This window comes from Ochotona princeps, chromosome 7, assembly GCF_030435755.1.
Source record: "Ochotona princeps isolate mOchPri1 chromosome 7, mOchPri1.hap1, whole genome shotgun sequence".
NCBI lineage: Eukaryota > Metazoa > Chordata > Mammalia > Lagomorpha > Ochotonidae > Ochotona > Ochotona princeps.
Window position 1 is genome coordinate 41,420,081 of NC_080838.1, and position 19,601 is coordinate 41,439,681.

A 19,601-nucleotide genomic window follows, 5' to 3' on the forward strand; every position below is an offset into this window, starting at 1 on the left:
TGGCCGTACTCCCGCAGGACTGGATCAGCCCTTAGAGAGCCACGCTGGGCACATCACTGCACTCAGGCCTTCCCTGGCTCCCGCCTGCCACTGACTGGGGCTCTGCCTCTGCAGGCTTCATGCTCCTGCTCTCAGGAAGGTCCCTCTGCCCATCAGTTAGCCCAGCTGGCCCTCCCCGCAGCCTCTGAGGGAAGGCAGTGGCTCTCACTCCAACAACAAGCCAACCGGAGTCGACATGAGCCTGAGGCTGCCAGCTGGGGCTGCCCACGCATGCGTGGGGACTGCTCTTGACCCTGCAAGTCACAGCTGGGCCGGAGGGAGAAAGCCAGAAATAGCAGGGAGCTAGGTGAGTTTGTCTGCCAGCTATGAGGGGGAAGGCATTCCTAACCTCTGCCAGGCTCTCCTCATTGATAAAACTGTGGCAGCGGGGTTGCAGTGGGGTTTCAGCGCTGGTTCTTATTTTTCTTCCAGACTGCCTCCTCCACTTTCTGCTCAGGCTGAGGCCTCTCGCTGGACCCAGGCACAACTTCCTCAAGTAAATTACCTTATTGTATTTCCAATTTTCTACTTTCTTATGAACACATTTTTTTCCCTCCTCCTAGGTTTTCCTTTCTGGGCCCCATCGTTTATTTTTTTTAATTAATTTTTAATAATCTTATTTAGTTGATGAGGGAACAAAGTGTCAAGGGCTACAGGGTGAAAGTGGGTAATACCATTGTTTCCACATCAATATCATTTTACCCTGTATCTGGGGTCAGGGAAAAAAACAAAGGGAAAAGCCCCACCCAACCTCCCACCCATCCCAGATCCCCAACGGGAGGTGCGCTCTGAGGGTCCTGCTCATACAGTTTTGATAGTTCATCAGTTCTGGATTGCTGCCAATCTCTCAGTTCCAATCGCAATGAATCCTATTCAGAATCCACTGGCTGACAGTCTCTTCATGGTTGGGGTTCTAAGATCAGCAGTTCAGTTGGAGGGATCTCCAAAGAAACTTCATCTGAGATGATCCCAGGCCTGATTCTTGCGTGGGTTTGCTAGTACAGAGTCCAACACCGTCTGTCACACCAATCAGCTTATGCTCATGCTGGTCGTTGGGATTGCTGGGTCCGTTCTGTTTCCAGCCCTGCCTTCCTCATGAACCAATGGGTGTTGTAGTCCAGTTTGATCCTGCCCACTTCATACTCGGTCCTCACGCAAACCGGTCGGAGCTGCAGCCTAGTTGGGGCGACTCCCTATAACCCCCACCAGGCCTGCCCCCTACCCTGGTTCCCATGCTTGCCAGTACGCACCGCAGTCTTGTCCAGTCTGTCCCACATCCTGATTAGCTCTCGCACATGTCGATGGGCATTGAAGCCCAACTCAACCCAACCAACCTACTATCCAGCCCACACACCTACTGGCAGGTGCCCTTCTGTACAGCTACCCCTGCCCCTGTCTTGGTGTTCGTGCTGTCCAATGAGAGTGGTAGCCCCGAAGGAGGTGCCCACTATTTCCCTTCTAGGCCACACTCACTCCCAGATTATGTACTCTCCAGGTAGTTCTGGCATTTGACTTGACAGAATTAGCTCCCAGTGCCAGCCTCTGCCAGCTAGTACTGTGGCTAGCCCAACCAACCCTCACCCACTCTAGTTTTTGCTTTCACCAGTCGGAACAGTCAGCCCACCGTGGCCCTTCCCTTATCTAGCCCACATGAGGCCCACAGGTGTAACAGCCCTGCCTATTCTGATCTGCCCCCATCCCGACTCACGCTTTCCAATGGAAGTAGTTGTCCAGCAGGGGAGCCCACATTTCCCTGTCAGTTTTGCCTCTTTCCCCCTGATTATCACATGTGCTGTTTGGGCGCTGCAACCACATCCGGTACGGTTCATCTCACCTTGGCATTCCTTATTGTGTACTAGTATGTGTCGCAACTGAACCTGGCTCGACCCGCACTCTGTTCTGGCACTCGGACTCACCAGCGGGTGATGTGAACAGGTTCAGCCTGTCTGCCCCCAATCCATGCCATGTGTATACCAGTGGGATAATTTCCATAGCCTGTTCTGTGCTGTTTCCTATTGTGCTTCTTGCGCTTCTTGCGCTTACCTGCAGGGACTGTGTCCTGCCAGAGGAGTTGCCCAGACTCCTCCATCAGAAACTCTCCCAGTGCCAGGTTTTGCGCATATCAGTGCTGGGCCCCATCGTTTCTACAAACAAGCTGGGAACCCTCCCCATTTAAAAAGGAAGAAAGCAAAGGGGATTGGGATTACCTCCCCAGCCACCTCAGCTGGCCCTGACTCACCAACCAAGTCCTTCAATTCCTGGGTAGCACAGTGTCCCAGAGAGATACACGTTCTGCAAGCAACCTTCCACTTGCCCGCCGTCTGTGTGACTCTGGACAAGTCCTGCAGCCTTACTGTGCCTCAATACCTGACCTACGGCAAGAGACGGTAACAGAGGCAGCCAGCTCCTGGGACTGCTGTGAGGGCTCCCAGCGGCAGCTCGCTGAAGGTACTGTGCGCAGTGCTGCGCCCAAGGCATAGAGCTTCTTAGGCGAAGCTTCCCTAGTCTCCCACATCACTCAATGACACGGCTGCTTCTGTCACTGCTGCTGCAGGTGCTCACAGACCTAGCCGCTCAAGTCCCTGGCTTCCTCCTCAATCTCTCCCTGGCCCTACACAATGCTTACCATGGCTTGTGGTTTGAAACTCCCTTCGATTTCTCACCTCATAGTCTGTATCTCGTAAGTTTGTTAGTTGCCATCTCTTGATACTCTCATCTTTTAGAACAGTATCCTTCAAGGTCCCCCTTTCAGTGTTCTTTCTTTTTAGCTCTGTATATGCGTGGCTTCTTGAATCTCCATCTGAAACCAATATAATTTGTCCTGAGCTACAAGCCATCACGTTGTTGTTGTTGTTTTTAAAGATTTGTTTATTTTTATTGGAAAGGCGGATATACAGAGAGGAAGAGAGACGGAGAGGAAGATCTTCCATTCGATGGTTCACTCCTCAAGCGGCTGCAATGGCTGGAGCTGAGCCAATCCAAAGCCAGGAGCCAGGAGCTTCTTCCGGGTCTCCCACGCGGGTGCAGGGTCTCAAAGCTTTGGGCCGTGCTTGTCTGCTTTCCCAGGCCACAGGCAGGGAGCTGGATGGGAAGCGGGGCCACCAGGATTAGAACCGGTGGCCATATGGGATCCTGGCGTGTTCAAGGCAAGGACTTTAACCTCTACACTATCTTGCCGGGTCCCAGCCATCACTTTGATCCTATAACGAGTTTCCTTCATGGACTCATGAACACCACTAGTGTTCTGCAGGTCACAATAAGCCACTTTCCCCTTAGGGTCCAGGAAGGTTGTAGTCATTACCCAAGTGGGAGCCTTCTTCCTAAGGAATCTACTTTTCCTGTGTGTTGCGACACCAGAGCTAGATTTTTATTGCTCTTATTACACTGCTTTGCAATAAACTTTGTCCCTGGTCTCTCTGTCTTATCTCTGCTCTTAGCTTTAAAATCCCTCCATAGCAGAAACAAATCAAGGTTTGGGGAAGCATATGGAGAAAGAAAAGCTTTTATGTATTGCTATTCAGATGTAAAATGATTCAGCAGCTATGAAGAACTGTATGGAGATTCCTCAAAAATCTAAAGATAGGGGTATCATATGATCCCATAGAACAGAAAAATAAATAAATAAAAAAGATAGAAATAGCACATGAACCAGTAATCCCACTTTGTTTCCTGTGACCGCAGACTACACGTGCAAGCCAGGCCCTGACAGCTGGGGACTCACCTCCTCACCACTCCCCTCACTCCCCTGACCCCTGAGCAACCCCTACAAGGCTCCCGCTTCTGTCCGGCCTCTCGCCTGCAGCCCTCAGCCCTCAGCCTTCTCCCCTGGGCAGCCTGAATTGCTAATTCTGTGCCCCAGGACCCACTGGCCCCACACTAGTCGTCCCTCTTCTGATAATATCCTGCACATATTCACCATTACACCTCCCCCACTGTATTAGAAGCACTTGTTCTCCCCTCCTCTCTAGTCCTGACTTCTGAGCGCCATGCCTCTGCTGAGTATCAAGTCCCCACCTGCTGCGGCAGGCTCTCGGGGATGTTGACAGAACAAATACACCTGGTGGTAAAACCAAGATGAGCGTGGAGAGCTCTCCTGGTAATGTGATTCAACTACATTGCAAAGTGCTCTTATCAAGAAAGTAATTTTATGAGCCAGCACCATGGGGAAAGCCGGGAAGGAGACTTCTCTGGGTTGATGGTGAGACTTGAGGGGTCGGCGTTGTTTCTGGCTGGGCTGCTTCAGGGTGGACCAGAGGGTGAAGGATGCTTGGTACACACGCTCTGAGTGGCCGCTGGTCCCGGAATGTGATACCGAGCTGGTCCCCCGGTTCCAGGGCTTTCTGGAGCAGCACGCCTCCCACCCAGCCCAAGTCAGCCGGTTGTTTTGGGGCGGATTTGTTTGTTTGCTGGTGATTGATTTCAGGAGCGTGTCTTGGGGCCGGTGCTGTGGCCGGTTCGGGTCCTGGCTGCTCCCTGCCAGCCTGTGACCTGGGAGAGCCACAGAGGACGGCCCAAGTGTCTGGGCTTCTGCACCCACGTACATTCCTGAAACAAGCTCCTGCCTTCAGACTGGATCAGCTCTGGCTGCTGCAAAGACTTTGGGGAGTGAACCAGCAGCTGTAAGATCTTCATATCTCTGCTCTCTGGCTTTCCAATAAAAATAAATCAACCTTTAAAAAAAAAAGAAAGTAATTTTATGTGATCTTGGACGCGAGGTAATCAGTAACATTCTTCCAGGATTATTAGTGCTGCCCCCCAACTTACAGCTAATTTTTGGGGAAGGAGCTGGCAAGAGAGGAGTGCTTCCACTGCTATTTTTATAAAAGAGAGAGCAACTCCTCCTGGCACTTGAACTTGAGTGGCCAGAATTTACATCATCCCACTGAGAACTCCTGCACTGTACAACAGCGACCCATGTAAAGTAAGACCTGGATGACCAGTGGTCCACAGTGGAAACAGATTTATTTGCAGCCTATGTCCTCAGTTCCATGGCTTTCCTAGGCCTAGAGGAAGGAGGGCTTAGCCAGAGGGGAAATATTTTTAGATAAGGGTGCTTCAGAGCTATAAAAATAGACTGAGTGAATAACACCCTTGTTAAAAGCCCTTGAGTACTCTGGCCAAGGCGGTAAGGAAACGCGCCAGGCAGAAAGCCTCATAGTTTGGCACATCCATCCCCAGAGCTGAAGCAGCTATGCCTGGTGCGTGGTGTGTGTGAACGGCACACCAATGGGCTTAGCGACGGCTGCTCGCAGCCCCTGCTCGCGCAGCTCTGCTGGACACCAGGGGAGTCTGCACCTTGACAAGCCCACCCTTCATCCACCTCACCTTCCTTCTGAGAAGTCCCCATGGTGCCACCCTCCCACCATCAACACACGTGGAGCTTCTGCGGACCTGCTGCGGAGTGCTGGCAGAGCCTTCACGTCAGGGCCTGCCCTTTCCGGTCTCAGCTTGATCTAGGCAGGAGAAAAGCCAGAACCAGTTCACCATTCAGAGCATGTGCTGCTGGTGTGGGGTGATCTCTGGCTATGCAAGTTCTTGACCTCCGTCCTAAGCCCACGTTGTTGTGGCTAACTTTCACAATCAGAAAAACCTGTTCTGCCGGGGCCCTCGTCCACCCACTGCCGCCATCCTAACCAGCCAATCACCTCACAGTGACATCACAGGAGGCCCCTTGTATTACATCTTCATATTTCTAAAATGTCAAGAAAATGTATGCTCACCTCCCACAATTCCTGAAATGGAAAAGGAATAACCAGATGCATCAACAGCATCAACCAGGTCTTGCCTTACTTAACAATGCCTAAATGTCACCACAGTGAGCACTTCCTGGGGAGCAGTTACAACTCAGAGTGCTCTCTGGGAACACGGCAAACATCATTACGGTGAGTGAGGATTCTCTCAGTTTTTTATTGAAAGGACCAATTGCAAAGTCCCCACAACAGTTCAGGCAATGTATCCGGTCGAAAAACTGCAGAACGAGGCAAAGAAAGCTCTCCCCAAAGAGGAAGTTACAGGGCCTTTCTCAGGGTGGAGGAAACACTTCCTGGGCAAGGAGCTACACTGCCTGGGACTCCAGCTACATCACCCAGGCATGCAGCTTCGACAGGCATGGAGCTACACCGCCCAAGGTGAGGAGTTACACTGCCTGGGACCCTAGCTACACCACCCAGGCATGCAGCTTCGACAGGCATGGAGCTACACCGCCCAAGGTGAGGAGTTACACTGCCCAGGCACAGAGCTACACCACCCAGGAACCTAGCTACACTGCCCAGGCATGGAGTTTCCACATGCACAGAGCTACACCATCCAGGCACAGAACTTCCACGTGCCAGGAGTTGGAAGAAGAGCAGGAAACAGGAGGAGGAAACTGCCCAGGGAGAGCTGGAGAGAGCGACAGGCAACAGAAGCTAATTAAGTCCTGGATAGGTGATGCAAGGCTACTGAGTGCCGAAAGATGACCAGCAGACAACGCTAACTCCAAGTTCACAGCTGAGGAGATGGGCAAGCTGGTACCTGCTGAGCCCAGACAACCATAGACGACCCTTTTGTCCACGGTGAAGACAGCGGGGGTGGGGGGTGGGGGGGTGGATGGAGATGAAGGCAGGATCGTGCCTATCTTAACCTCAGGGACACCCCCCTCCCGGCGCCCAGCCCCAGCCCACAGCGCAGCAACTGAGAGGCCTGGATTCCGGCTCTGGCTCTGCCCCTGGGCCCCCAGGACCATTTCTGCAGAGGGGGTGACGCTAACCCTCCCAGAACTGACAAACACTCCCATGCTCTGAAAGGGATGAAGCGGCACAGCTACGCAGTGCTGTTTTTCCTATTTTGTTACTGTTTTTCAAAATATTTTTTTAAGATTTTGAAACTTATTCCTCCTCCCTTCCTCCCTCTCCATTTTCCCCTCTTGTCATTTCCCCACTCCGTCTTATCATTATAGTTTCTTAGTATAAGTTATAAGTTTAACTTTCTGACATTTAAATGTATCATGATGTGATAAATACAAGAAAAGATATTTTAAAGCTACACTTTAAAGTTTCACTGGAGCTCTAGTTTTATTCAGAAGTAGACACATACTACAAGTACCTTTACTTCTGGTATGTTAGTCTCCCTTGTACATTTCATTTTTACTAATATATATATGTTTACGTGTATATATATATATATATATATTATACTTTACATACTGATTGTCTTATATCAGACAGAACATGGGATTTGTCCTCTGGGGACTGGCTTACTTCTCTAAGCATAATGGATTTCAGCGAAGACTATTTTGTTGCAAAAGGCAGGATTTCCTTCTTTGTGACTGAGTAGTATTCCACTGAGTGCCTTTTCAACTATCAGGATCTACTCTAACCCCTTCTTGATAATGAATTCATAGTAATACCAGAAACAGGCAAATATGCCCCACCTCCAGCTCAGGACACCACTCACCGGCCCTGTTGCCTCGTGGGCATAACCCTGTGGGAGACAGAGAACACGGAGTGACATTATCTCCTAAGAGATCTAGACCGTGAGCATGTGCACTCAGGCAGACGTATGGAGCAGGAGGGGAAGTGTGGGGAGGGAAATGAGACAGTCAAGCAAGCGGCAGGAATCAGGTAAGGCTGGACCCAGGGCATGGCCAGAAACAAACAAAACCTGATTGAAGTGTCATTTCTGCCCTTTAAGCCTTCCAACACCACCCGGTACGTTCATTTACTGTCTGTCAGCACTACCTCGTCCGTGCTCTGGGGCTGACGGCATCGCCAACCCTGCTCCATGTCCCAAGGCTAACACACTGATGAAGGATGCCTTTCCCCTCCCCGCAGCCCAGTGCCGCTCGGAGAACTCACCGTAGCAGCACAGGAAATGAAAGAACTTCCAGAGAAACATAGCATCCTGCACCCTGGATGAACAAATGGACACCTGGGAGTAAGAATAATCCCTCCAGGGGCCAGCACTGTGGTGTGGTGGGCTAAACCACCGCCTGTACACCGGCATTCTGTGTGTAAGCACAGGTTTGAGCCCTGGCTGCTCTGCTTCCAATCCAGCTCCTGCTAATGCACCTGGGGAGGCGATGAGTGACGGCTCAAGGGCTTGGGAGACCCAGCCTGCCTGGCTTCAGCCTGGCTCAGCCCTGACCTTTAACAGTATTTATTCTCTTGGACCCTGCTCCTGCGTGGGAGACCCGGAAAAAGCTCCTCGTTCCTGACTTCAGATTAGCTCCGCTCCAGCCGGTGCGGCCACCTGGGAAGTGAGACCTTTTTTCTCCATCTCTCCTTCTCTTTGTAAGTCTGCCTTTCAAATAAAAATAAACAAATCCTTTTTTTAAAAAAAAAGCTATTTACTTTCTCTGTAACTACCTTTCCAAAGCAGAATTACTACTACTAATAATACTAATACTTCCGACAGAAGTGTCAAAGTGAGGCACACTTACAGCTAGGTGGCTGGCAGCCCCAGGGATCCCCCACACCTCTGCACTTTCTCCTTCAAACTTCACTGTTGGCAACAGAAAATTAAGCTATAAACCACAAAGGAACTAGCACCTTTTTTTTTTTTTTAAGATTTATTTACTTTTATTATAAAGTCAGAAAAACAGAGGGAGATCTTTCATCCAATGATTCACTCCCCAAGCAGCTGCAATGGCTGGAGCTGAGTCAATCTGAATCCAGGAGCCAGGAACCTCTTCCGGGTCTCCCACACGGGTGCAGGGTCCCAAGACATTGGGCCATCCTCAACTGCTTTCCCAGGTCACAAGCAGGGAGCTGGATGGGAAGTGGGGCTGCCAGGACTACAATCGGCGTCCATATGGGATCCTGGGGCGTGCAAGGTGAGGACTTTAGCTGCTAGGTCACCATGTCAGGCCCGACTAGCACCTTCTAATATGCAGCATCAGACACCTGCGAGCTGGGGCCGGGAGAAGAACAGGTCAACCAAGGTGGCGGCTGCAGAAAGCATGCAAGGCTGTCGAAATCTGCACAGAGAACCACTCAACACAGGCGCTGGGCACAGATCTCCTGCAGCTAGGGACATTCCCTTTGCCCCCAATTTGTTTTTATATCTAAAGGAATTAAATACCCAGAAGAAATGCGTAACTTTTGGATTAGTACAACCCATTCCTGTTCTAAGTCCTAATGCCCATCCCTGTTCTAATTCCTGCAAGTTTTTCTCACTTCGTCACTTTCAGTGTACTGCACTGAAAAAAAAATTGCCCCAGAACCCTCTGACACCTGTTCCCTGAGGGAACCCCCTCTTCTAGCCCCTCTTACCAGCAGTAATCTACTGAAAGTTACAGGCCCTATTGGCCCTCTGAACAAAGGCAATGGGCCACACCAAGCTTAAAAAGAATTCATTTTATCAAGCAGAGAAACGCACAGCTAGTAGTTTCCTTCCTTCCTTCCTTTTTTATAAAGCAAAAAACAAGTGTTCCTCACATAAAGTTCATTTAGTGTTTCAGGCTTCTTTGCTTACCTAAGCACACAGCTGAAGATAAATTGGCCACCAAAACCAAGACAGACGTGTAGAAGAGGCAAGCACACAGCCTAAGTAAATATTAACCTGCAGTCTAAGGGGCTTTTGAAATTTACAGCCAACAAAGTAAATGACAGGCAAAGCAGATTCTCTTGGAGAACGTATGTTCTTGGAGGACAAATGTTCTGTGCTCAGAGCAAATGTAATTAAGCCAGGAACTCATTTGTCTTAAATTGCTTAATTGCTCGAGAAATGCACCAGGTGCCTATAAAATCCATTTAAACCTTGCCATCCTGATCAGCAAGCACAAACTGGAACACATTTTAAAAATAATTTTGATTGCATGTTTTATTATTATTATTTTTTTAATCTGAAAGGCTGAGTTGTCGGGACAGAGTGAGCTGGAAGCAGACATTGTCCAAGGCTGTTTCACTCCCAACTGGCCGCAACAGCTCGGGCCGGGCCAGGACAAAGCCAGGCACCTGGAACCTCCTCAGCTCTTCCAAGCAGGTGCAGCACCCAAACACCTGGGCCACCCTCCGCTGTTTTCCCAGGTGCATCAGTACACACCTGAATGGGAAGCGGAGCCATGGGGACCCATAGGAGACGCCAGTGTCACAAACAGCAGTTTAATCTGTATGCCACAATGCCGGGCTCTAAAAAAATCACTTATAAAAATATATCAAAGATTGTAAGAGCACTACACGTTGATTAAAATGAAAACTATTTGAGAAAGAGCTGAGCTGAAGAAAGTTGAATGTGAATTAGGAACACAAATGAAATGGTAATTTGTGTGGACACCTTCCCGAGTGGGTCAAAACATGTCCTCCCTCAGAGTTGTCAGAACAAAAGCTGATATCAGGGCCCAGCGCGATAGTGTAGTGGTTAAGGTTCTCGCCCTGCACACGCCGGGATCCCATGTGGGTGCCGGTTCTAATCCCAGCAGTCCCACTTCCCATCCAGCTCCCTGCTTGTGGCCTGGGACAGCAGTCGAGGACAGCTCAAAGCCTTGGGACCCTGCACCTGCGTGGGAGACCTGGAGGAGCTCCTGGCTCCTGGCTTTGGATTGGCTCAGCTCAAGCTGTTGAGGCCACTTGGGGAATGAACCGTCGGACGGAGGATCTTCCTCTCTGTCTCTCCTTTGTATATCCGCCTTTCCAATAAAAATTAATAAATCTTAAAAAAAAAAAAAGGTGCTATCAGCGAGCATTTGTCTTCAGACTAAAATGAAAGAGAAGCAGGTTCAGGATCGTCCTTCAAAACATCACAGGCTCGCTGAGAGGCAAGGAAGGGGTCAGGAACGGGGTGGCTGGGACAGTGAAAAGTCCACCTGTGTCCCGTCCTGGAGACAGGCAGTTACCAGCCTGTGAGCTCTCACTATGTGCCAGCCGCTGTGCCAAGTGAGTGACATGCACTGATTCTTGCAATGCTCTCCAAGTTCCCGTGGGGCCAGGACTGGACCCAGTCCCACTCCAGAGAGGGCGAACCAAAGCACAGAGCTACCGTGACACTCCGATGCCAACGCTGCAGGCTTGGGCCACAGCCAACCTGCAGATGCCGCAGCTCCACTTAACCAACTGTGGACCCATCTGCATTCAAAACATGCCCACTAATAAGTGACCTCAGCCAACAGAACAGATGTGCTCCATGCCAAAAACAATGTGGGTTAAGGAGCACCAAGAATGAGGCAACACTGCCAGAGCCGGTGTGGGGCAGAGTGCAGGCTCAGACCCGACTGGCGCTCGGTGGGAAGGCAGTTGCCCTTCACAGGGTTGGGACGGTCACCTCACGTTAGTGACACTGTCTCAAAGCCCACGCATGAAGGACGGGACCCCAAGACTGTCCCCTATGCACACCCGTGGTCTTTATCACTTTCTGGGATGACACTCCCTTTATGCTTCCAATAATCTGCAGGGGGAAGAGCTTTCATTCCCCCCTCCCATCAAGCTTCAAAAAGCACTTCCTGCTCCAACTACTTAAGACTGTATATCTCAAGCAGTCAACCATCCCTCCTCTCTCCAGCTTGGAGACAAGGCTTTAACACCACCCTGGAATTGGAGGTGCTGCCTCTGCCCCTCTTCACGCGACACAACACCGCTTCCTGCTAAGGACGGACACAGCTTCCAAAGGACCAAGCAACCTGTTTGTAGAGCAGATAAGGCGAGGCCTTCCACTCCCCTTCTGCTGGAAACGTCAGGCACCCCACCCAGCCAACTTCTGGACCCCCTTCCTGCACTGTGGCTGGAGGGTGGGAGCATTAGTGTCCAGGCGCCCTGCACGCCCCTGCCGGCAACAAAGCCCTGTGCACATCTCTGCACCGAGGGCACTCGGTCAAAAGTCAAAGCTGCCTGGCGCTGCCCAAGACGGAGCCCCAGGGGCTCTGCAAGCTCCAATCCCGTGGCTGTATAAAAACTGCAATTTAACGTTACAACCCGACAAGCGAAGGCGACTAGGGTGAGAGAGTGGGGGAGATTAGATAGTAAACCGCGCTCAAAGACTGCAGAATTAAAAACAACTGCAACAGATACATATATATGAAGCTGTTCTAGTCCAGTTCTCTGGGGGCCGAGCGGCGAGCACACGAGTTCCACAGAACGCTAACTTCTCTGGCACGGCCCTGCTGCAAAGTTGCCTTCACCAACCCACGCCATGCAACCCCCGGGGCCCACTGCAGTTCTGGACTGGAGGCCGGCGCCTGGGAGAGGCTCGCTCAGCCCAAGGCCCCTGCACTTGTGAAGGGGCGAGGAAGAATGCAGACTGCCGCGCCTCCACAGGCCCAACGCCGCGGGGCCCACGACCCGGGCCGGGCGGGGGGCTCACCTGGGCGATCCCGGAGCCCATGAGCCCGCCGCCGAGCACAGTCACGTGCTTGATGACGATTTTCTTCGCCGAGGCCGCGGCGCTGGCAGAGGAGGACATGGAGCGCACGAACTGTCGGGTGACAAACGCCATGGTGCGCGACGGAGAAAGCGACGAGCCGGAGCCGTGCGACTACCACGAGCGCAGCGCTGCAGCCTCGGGGCCCGACAGACGACTAAGGGCGGGGACGCAGGAAGCCCCGCCCCGCGCGCCCCGTGACGTCCGGGCGTCGGGGCGGGACCCGGCGGGACGCTCCGCCCCCGGCCTGGGTAGCTCCGCCCCCTGCCCGGACAGCTCCGCCCCTCTGGCCTGGATCGCCCCGCCCCTGGCCTGGCTCTCCCCGCCCCCTGGTATGGGTCTCTCCGCCCCCTGGCCTGGGCAGCCCCGCCCCTGGCCTGGCTCTCCCCGCCCCCTGGTATGGGTCTCTCCGCCCCCTGGCCTGGGAAGCCCCGCCTCCTGGCCTGGATCGCTCCGCCCCCTGGCCTGGGTAGCTTTGCCCACTGCGCTCCAATGTCCGTGCAAGGCTCCCAGGCCAAGCGGCGGTGATCGCCCTCGTGGCGTGGCCTGGCGCCGCTTGTGTCTGCTAGTTGCAGTGGATCGTGGGCGTGACATTAGGGGCCAAGGGCGGCCTCCTCTCTGTTAGATGAAGTGCTTTGGATTGGCGTGTTGCATCCTTGTGCATACCTGGATGCTGATGAATATATGCTGTATGGCTCTTGGATTTGCGCACTGCAAATGTGCACCTTTGGTTCATGTCCCGAATAGCTAGCCCCAGGGATATTTTAATCAGGTGGACATGGCCGGTTCCTGCAAACAGGAAGATAGCAGATTGTCTAACAACCCAGCTAAGGTCTCTTGGCCCATGAGTTCAGTGCTGGGAGCAGCCACAACGAAGGGAGTGGTTGTGTGGACCAGCTCGTTGGCCGTTCAGCGCCCATCAGTACCCTGAAGGCGTGCAGGTTTGAGGTCGGTTACCATGGTGGAGTGACTGATAATACTGGGGACCCTGAGAAAGGTGGAGCATTCCTCTTAGTTGACGAATTGACAGCCCCTAAGCAGTGTGAGCTCAATGTGAGCACTTCCTAGCCACTTAATGAGCAGGCAATTGTATTTGCCAGTTTATTTAATTGCATTAAAATTTGTAATAAGGACCTACAGACTCACCCTTCAAACCAAGGTCCTAGCCACGAAACTGGCCGTGAACCCCGTGTCCAGCGTCCCTTGACTTTGTTTTCACCTGGCAGCTAATGTTGTAAAGCTTTTCACAGTCTCATTCTTAGAAATCACCCCTGCTGCCAGCAAGAAAACTAGCATGTCCCTCGGAGACGTTGTCTGTATCCAGATGTTGAACATTGGCTATTACACAGTGTGATGATGATGATGGTGATGACGACAGATAAGCAGACGAGTGTATTTGGGCCTTCCTGCTGAGACACTCTGGAGCATGTTTCCCCCGCAGACCATGCGGGAGTCCTGTGTGCCATGCTGAGTTTTGGGATGCAGATTCATGTTTCTTAAACACAAACCTCCCTTTGCAACGACTGAGCGGCTCTACTGGGACCCCCTGACACTTCCAGTACAACCTGTCAACAGTTAGTTCTTTCTCATTCTCCCACCTCCTTCTTGGGCTTGCCATCTCGTTCCACGATGGCTTGCCAACAGAGAGCAGAGTGCTCGCCCAGCGTCTCACTGTCCCGCAGTCAGCCACGTGCCGTCCTGGAGTTCAGCTCAGCAGTGTCCTCTCCACCCAGCACCACCCCAGCTCCTCCCGAGGGCTGCTGCGACGTCTCCTCTCTCTGATTATAACAGATGATACAGATTGGCAGCCAAGTGGTTACTGCGGTGAAGCAGGTGAATGTGTCTGATCTCTGCTCAGGTGGTTCTTGTGGCAAGAACAGCTAAAATTCACTTCTTTAACAGACACATTAATGCAATTTAATTCTGGTTAACTGCGTATGTTTTATATCTGCTCTCTACATATGTTCGTTTATCTGTATCCTTTTATATAGACTGCCTTGGTTCTTCTCTCCACTTACGGTAACCGTGGTTTCATTCTCTATCTTGGTATTTGAGGGTTTTAAGTTATTATTTTAAAACAATCCACGCGTAAGTCAGATCCTGCATTACTTTTCTTTCTGTGTCTGGCTTCTTTCACTTAGCACGATGTCCATTCAAACTGTGGCAAATGCCAAGATAGCATTTTAAGGGTGAATTATTTTCTGTTTTCCAGACACACCACATTTTCTCGAATTAATTATTGTTGAAATGTAGGTTGCTTTCAAGTCTTGACTGTTATAAGTACTGTTGCATGGTTCTTGGCATATGGAGTACAAGCCATTTAATATATCTCCCGAATGAATGTTGATATATCATGCTACCCTAGAGTTTCTTTTACAATTTTTCTTTGAGAGATCTTCATCTGCTTATGTCTCAGGAGCTCCTTCCATGTCTCCCACATGGGTGACAGCAAGCCATTGGGCCATCTTTTGCTGCTCCCCAGGCCTTCAGCAGGGAGCTGAGCTGGAAGTGCAGCAGCTGGGGACTCAAACTGGCTTCCATGTGGGATGCCAGCATTGCAGGTGGCAGCTTTAATTGCTATGCCACGAGGCCCAATCCAATATTTAACTTTTTAAGAAACCATAAAACTGTTTTCTAGCTAATGGTAACATTTCATATAACCAGCAGGGACATGCAGTTCCTGCCTCCTAAACTTCACCAACATGTCAATTTCTCTCATTTGTTATACTCATGTGAGTGTGGAATTTCCCTAATTACTAACTTGTCCTATGCTCATTAGCCATTGGTGTGTTGTCCTCATGAAATATCTTTGTGCACTCTTTGCTGGGTTTTACTTTCAGTGTAGACTCATGAATCCCCAGGCTTTCCAAACGGGTACATCTCCTTCCTCTAATTATCCAAATGTTCTGATTGAACCAGCTTTGCTTGGTGGGAAGCTCTCCAGGTTGATTCTTTGTAACATTTGCCCATGGTTATCGCCAGTACTTCTGAATGTATGGTGTGGGAAGCTCATCTTGTGCCTGCCCTGCCCCCTCTCCACGCACAGCCACTTCCTCCCAGTGGGTTAGAGCCACAAGGGGAATGATGTCAGAGGCACTGGATGCTTCCCTAAAGGAACCCAGGGAGACCAAGGCAGAAGCAGAGCTCCTGTGGGCGCGGCTGCAGTCCCAGCTCCTGCACGTCTCAGCCTCACTGTCTTGTTTTACTCCTGAATAGCCAGATGGAGAGGCAGCAGCAAAAGGCTGGGGCAGAGGGCTGCCCAGCCATTTCCCACGACGCTGCATGTAGAAGCAGCAGAAGGAGGAAGTGGGATGCGAGGGTATCAGACAAGGGAAAACCTACAATAACGTAACCCTAAACCCTACGCAGAGACCTCTGCGAGGAGCTTTCCACACGCCTGATAGCTGTAGGACACTAAGTTCAAAGACAGTTTCAAGTAGGGGCAGCCTTGGCCTCAAGGCGTGCTACGCCCCAGTCCAGTCCTCATTGTCTCGCTATGTTAGCTGTGGGCAGCTGCCAGCACTGCAGCTCCGGGTTTTGTTCTCGTCAGAGTGTTGTCTGTAACTGAGCTCTGTGCACCTGCTTGAATGATTCCTGTAAGAACCAAGCTTTACTGCCTTTCTTAAACTTCGTACTGGCAGAGTGGAAAGGATATACAGTTTATACACCTACATGATATTAAGGGAATTCCATGTTCCTAAAAGAGAATTGTTAAACTTGCCTTCAACTTCTGCCTTCAAGATTTTAATAGGAAGATCTTACATTCTCCATGACAGGGCTGCAAAGAGCTGTCTCAATCCACACTTTAGGGCACCCTTAAAATCCCAGTCTTGAACTTGAGGGGTTTTGTTTATTTGTTTATTTGTGCATGGGAGAAGGAACCACAGGCATAACTTTTCACCTTTGGCAATACTCTTTTTGTTGTTGTTGTTAAGATTTTCACGGTTCTTGACATATGGGAGTACAAGCCATTTAATATACTCTAGAATGAATGAACAGGTTAAAATTAAAGGATAACTTACAGCAATATCATTTACTTTAGACGCTTTAAACAGCAGGAAGCAGGGACTCTTACTTAACTTTGAGTGTTTTAATTTTGGCATATGCTTTTGATCCTCTTTGACCTTATGGTGGAATTCGATCAGGAGTAAGAACAGACAGATTTTGTACCTGGATCTGAGAGCCCCTGAGCTGATCATTGCACTTACTTTAAGGTTAATTTTATTTGAAAGGTAAAGTTATGGCGAGAGAGAGAGAATATTGCATCTACTGTTTCACTCCCCAAATGGCTACAGAGAAAAATTGCAAAGATAGTGCATAAATTCCCCATATTCCCTTTGCCCAGCTTCTGATACTTCTCTCTCTCTCTTTTTAAAAAGATTTATTTATATATTTTTATTGCAAGGTCAGATATACAGAGAGGAGAGACAGAGAGGAAGATTTTCCATCTAACAATGCACTCCCCAAGTGGTCGCATCAGCCAGAGCTCAGCTGATCCGAAGCCAGGAACCTGGAGCTTCTTCTAGGTCTCCAATGTGGGTGCAGGGTCCCAAAACTTTGAGCCATCCTCAACTGCATTCCCAGATCACAAGCAGGGAGCTGGATGGAAAGCAGAGCTGCTGGGATTAGAACCAGTGTCCATATGGGATCCTGGGGCATTCAAGGTGAGGACTTTAACCGCTAGGCCTCCGCTCCAGGCCCGATACTTCACTTTAAAAATGTGTTTGTTTTACTTATTTGAAACTTAGAGAAAGATCTCCTGTCTGCTGATTCAGACTATAAATAGCCACAAAGGCCGGGGCCAGATCAACAGACAGTTAGGAGCCAGGAATTTGAGCCAGGTCTCCCACGTAAGTGGCAGAAACTCAAGTACTTGAGCCATCACCGTCTGCTTCTCAGGCTGCCGTAGGCAGGGAGCTTGACCAGAGGAGAAGCAGTGAGGATTTGAACCTCTGATATGGATGTGAGCATCTTAATGAGCGGTCTTAATTCGCTGCACCACCACACACCCACCCCAGCTTCTGCAGCTTCTTGACGTCTTGTATAATCATGGTTATCTGTCAAAACTAAGAAATTAACATTGCCAAAATCCCATTGACTGCACTCCAGGTTTCATTTGGCTTCCCCTGTTTCTTCCACTAATATCAGTGTTCTGCTCCAGAATCCAATTTAGGACACCGCTCTGCACTTAGGGATACATTCTTCTACAGTCTTGCTGCACATTCTTAAGTTTTTCTCATGATAAGCTGGAATCCTATTCAACTCAGAATTATGAGGACTGAATACTCATTCATTGTAGACACTGGCCTGCATGTCTACAATCCTAGTTTAAAATCCTAGAAGTTGTAAAGCAAAATAAACAAAAAAAATAAACAAATAAACGCAGGAAGCATGGAGGTAAATAACCCAGAAGAGGCTTTGGAATGTGACCCACTGGAATACACTTGGCTCGGGTTGGGGCAGACCAGGCTGAGTTGGTTCATGTCATCCACTGGCAAGCCCAAGTGCTGAAACTGTGTGGGGGCCTGGCCGGGTTTGGGTGCGATAAAAAAAAAAACAAACAAAAAAAACAAACAAACAAAAAAAAACAGTACAAAACACAAAATGCCAAGGTGAAATGGCCTGTGCTAGTAGGGAATGCAACACCCGACCAGCACTCCTCCCACTGGTTTAGGTGAGGGACAAGAGTGTGATGGGCAGAGCCGGTGAGAGATGCGATACTCACTGGTTCCAATAGAGGTCGGGGCTCAGAAGAGAACCAACCCAGGGGTTACAACCATCAGCTGATCAGAGTGATGGACGGTGGCGAGCACTGTGCTTACTAGTAGTACATGTAGGAGCCTGGACTGGGAATGCCTCAAAGTTTTTTTTAGGGGGATTCCCCTGAACAAAATGGAGGAATCAAAGCATTAACCAAAAAAAGATGGAAAATGGAGTAGATGAATCAACCACCTCAGCTTTATGCTTGCAGCGAAAAACTGGACAAGGGGAAACCCTAAGACGGACTATGTCAATCAGTGGACTCTGCACCAGCCTCATCATACCTGGACTGTTGCTGATGATATGTTGGAGCTTCTAATTGATCGAGGTGACGCTCTGCTGGCTCTGTCTACAAACCTGAGAGGGCCTCCCTAAGAGGCCGTTGAACTTGAACTGGACAAGTGGGATGCTGGACTCTGTATGGTGTAAACTTTTAATTAGGGAATCTCAACGGAACTTGAGCTGTGGTTATGCATCAAGGTGAAGGAATTCATGATGGGGGAAGGGTTTGGGGTGAAGGGGGGGGAGTCCCAGTACCTATGAAATTGTGTCATGTAATGCAATGTAATTAATGAATAAATGAATATTAAAAAAATCAAATTAGGGGTGGTGTTGTGGCACTGCAAGTTAAGCTGTCTGTTGCAAACACAACATCCCTTATTGGAGTACCAGTTCAAGCACCAGCCCTTCTGCTGCTGATCCCTGCGAAGGCCACAGAGGATGGCTGGAGTAAAAGCCCTTGCCTCCCACAGAAGACACCAGGATGGCTTGGCCTACGGCTGGCTTTTGTGGGAGTTTAGAGAATAAACTAGCAGATGGAAGATCCTCTCTCTCTCTCTCTCTCTGTTGCTTTGCCTTTGAAATGCGTACATTAAAAAAAAAAAACAACAAATTTCATTTTTGGAGAGGATTTCTTTAAGAATGAGAGAGTGTTAAATAAATAGAAAATTGATGGACTTGTGACTGTTGCTGAAGAACTATACTAGTGTTATAATATGGGGGAATTCAGTGGGGGGAAGAGTCATTGGGGGCCAGTGGAAGGGGAAATCCCTGAGCTTATGGAATTGTATCATGAAAAATAAAAAGAATGAGAAGGTCTGAATACTCAACGGGGCCTTTTAGGTATTTACAAAACTGTATTATCAGACAATACTGAGAGTGAACTTAGCAAGATCGCCTTGGCAGGCATTTCCTACAGATGCATGCCTTCGGAAGATCTGTTCAATACATCTGATTTACATTTGCATACATCTCATAATTCTCAATCCACAGGCTGTCTGGCAAGCAACACTCTCTCTCCAAACAGGAATCTTGGACACAGAATCCTTGAAGAAGGTGAAATTTAATGTTCTCCGTGCCTTGCTTAACTAGCCTTTCCTTAATGAAAACTGACCAAATCTTTAAATCCTGATCCAAAGAGACAATGGGTAGGAATATTAACTATCGTTTTAATCATAACAGGACAGTAAGAG

The 19,601-nt window shown here is 49.8% G+C and overlaps 1 protein-coding gene across 1 annotated transcript in view; it reads right to left on the reverse strand.

Moving 5' to 3' along the window:
• The window catches only part of HADH (hydroxyacyl-CoA dehydrogenase), a 36,690-nt gene extending 24,216 nt beyond the window's left edge, over positions 1-12,474 (reverse strand). The window contains exon 1 of the mRNA XM_058666965.1: positions 12,313-12,474. Within this exon, the coding sequence (XP_058522948.1) occupies positions 12,313-12,444 (132 nt within the window). The 5' untranslated portion in view covers positions 12,445-12,474. The remainder of the gene's footprint in view (positions 1-12,312) is intronic.
• Between the last annotated feature and the right edge of the window lie 7,127 nt (positions 12,475-19,601).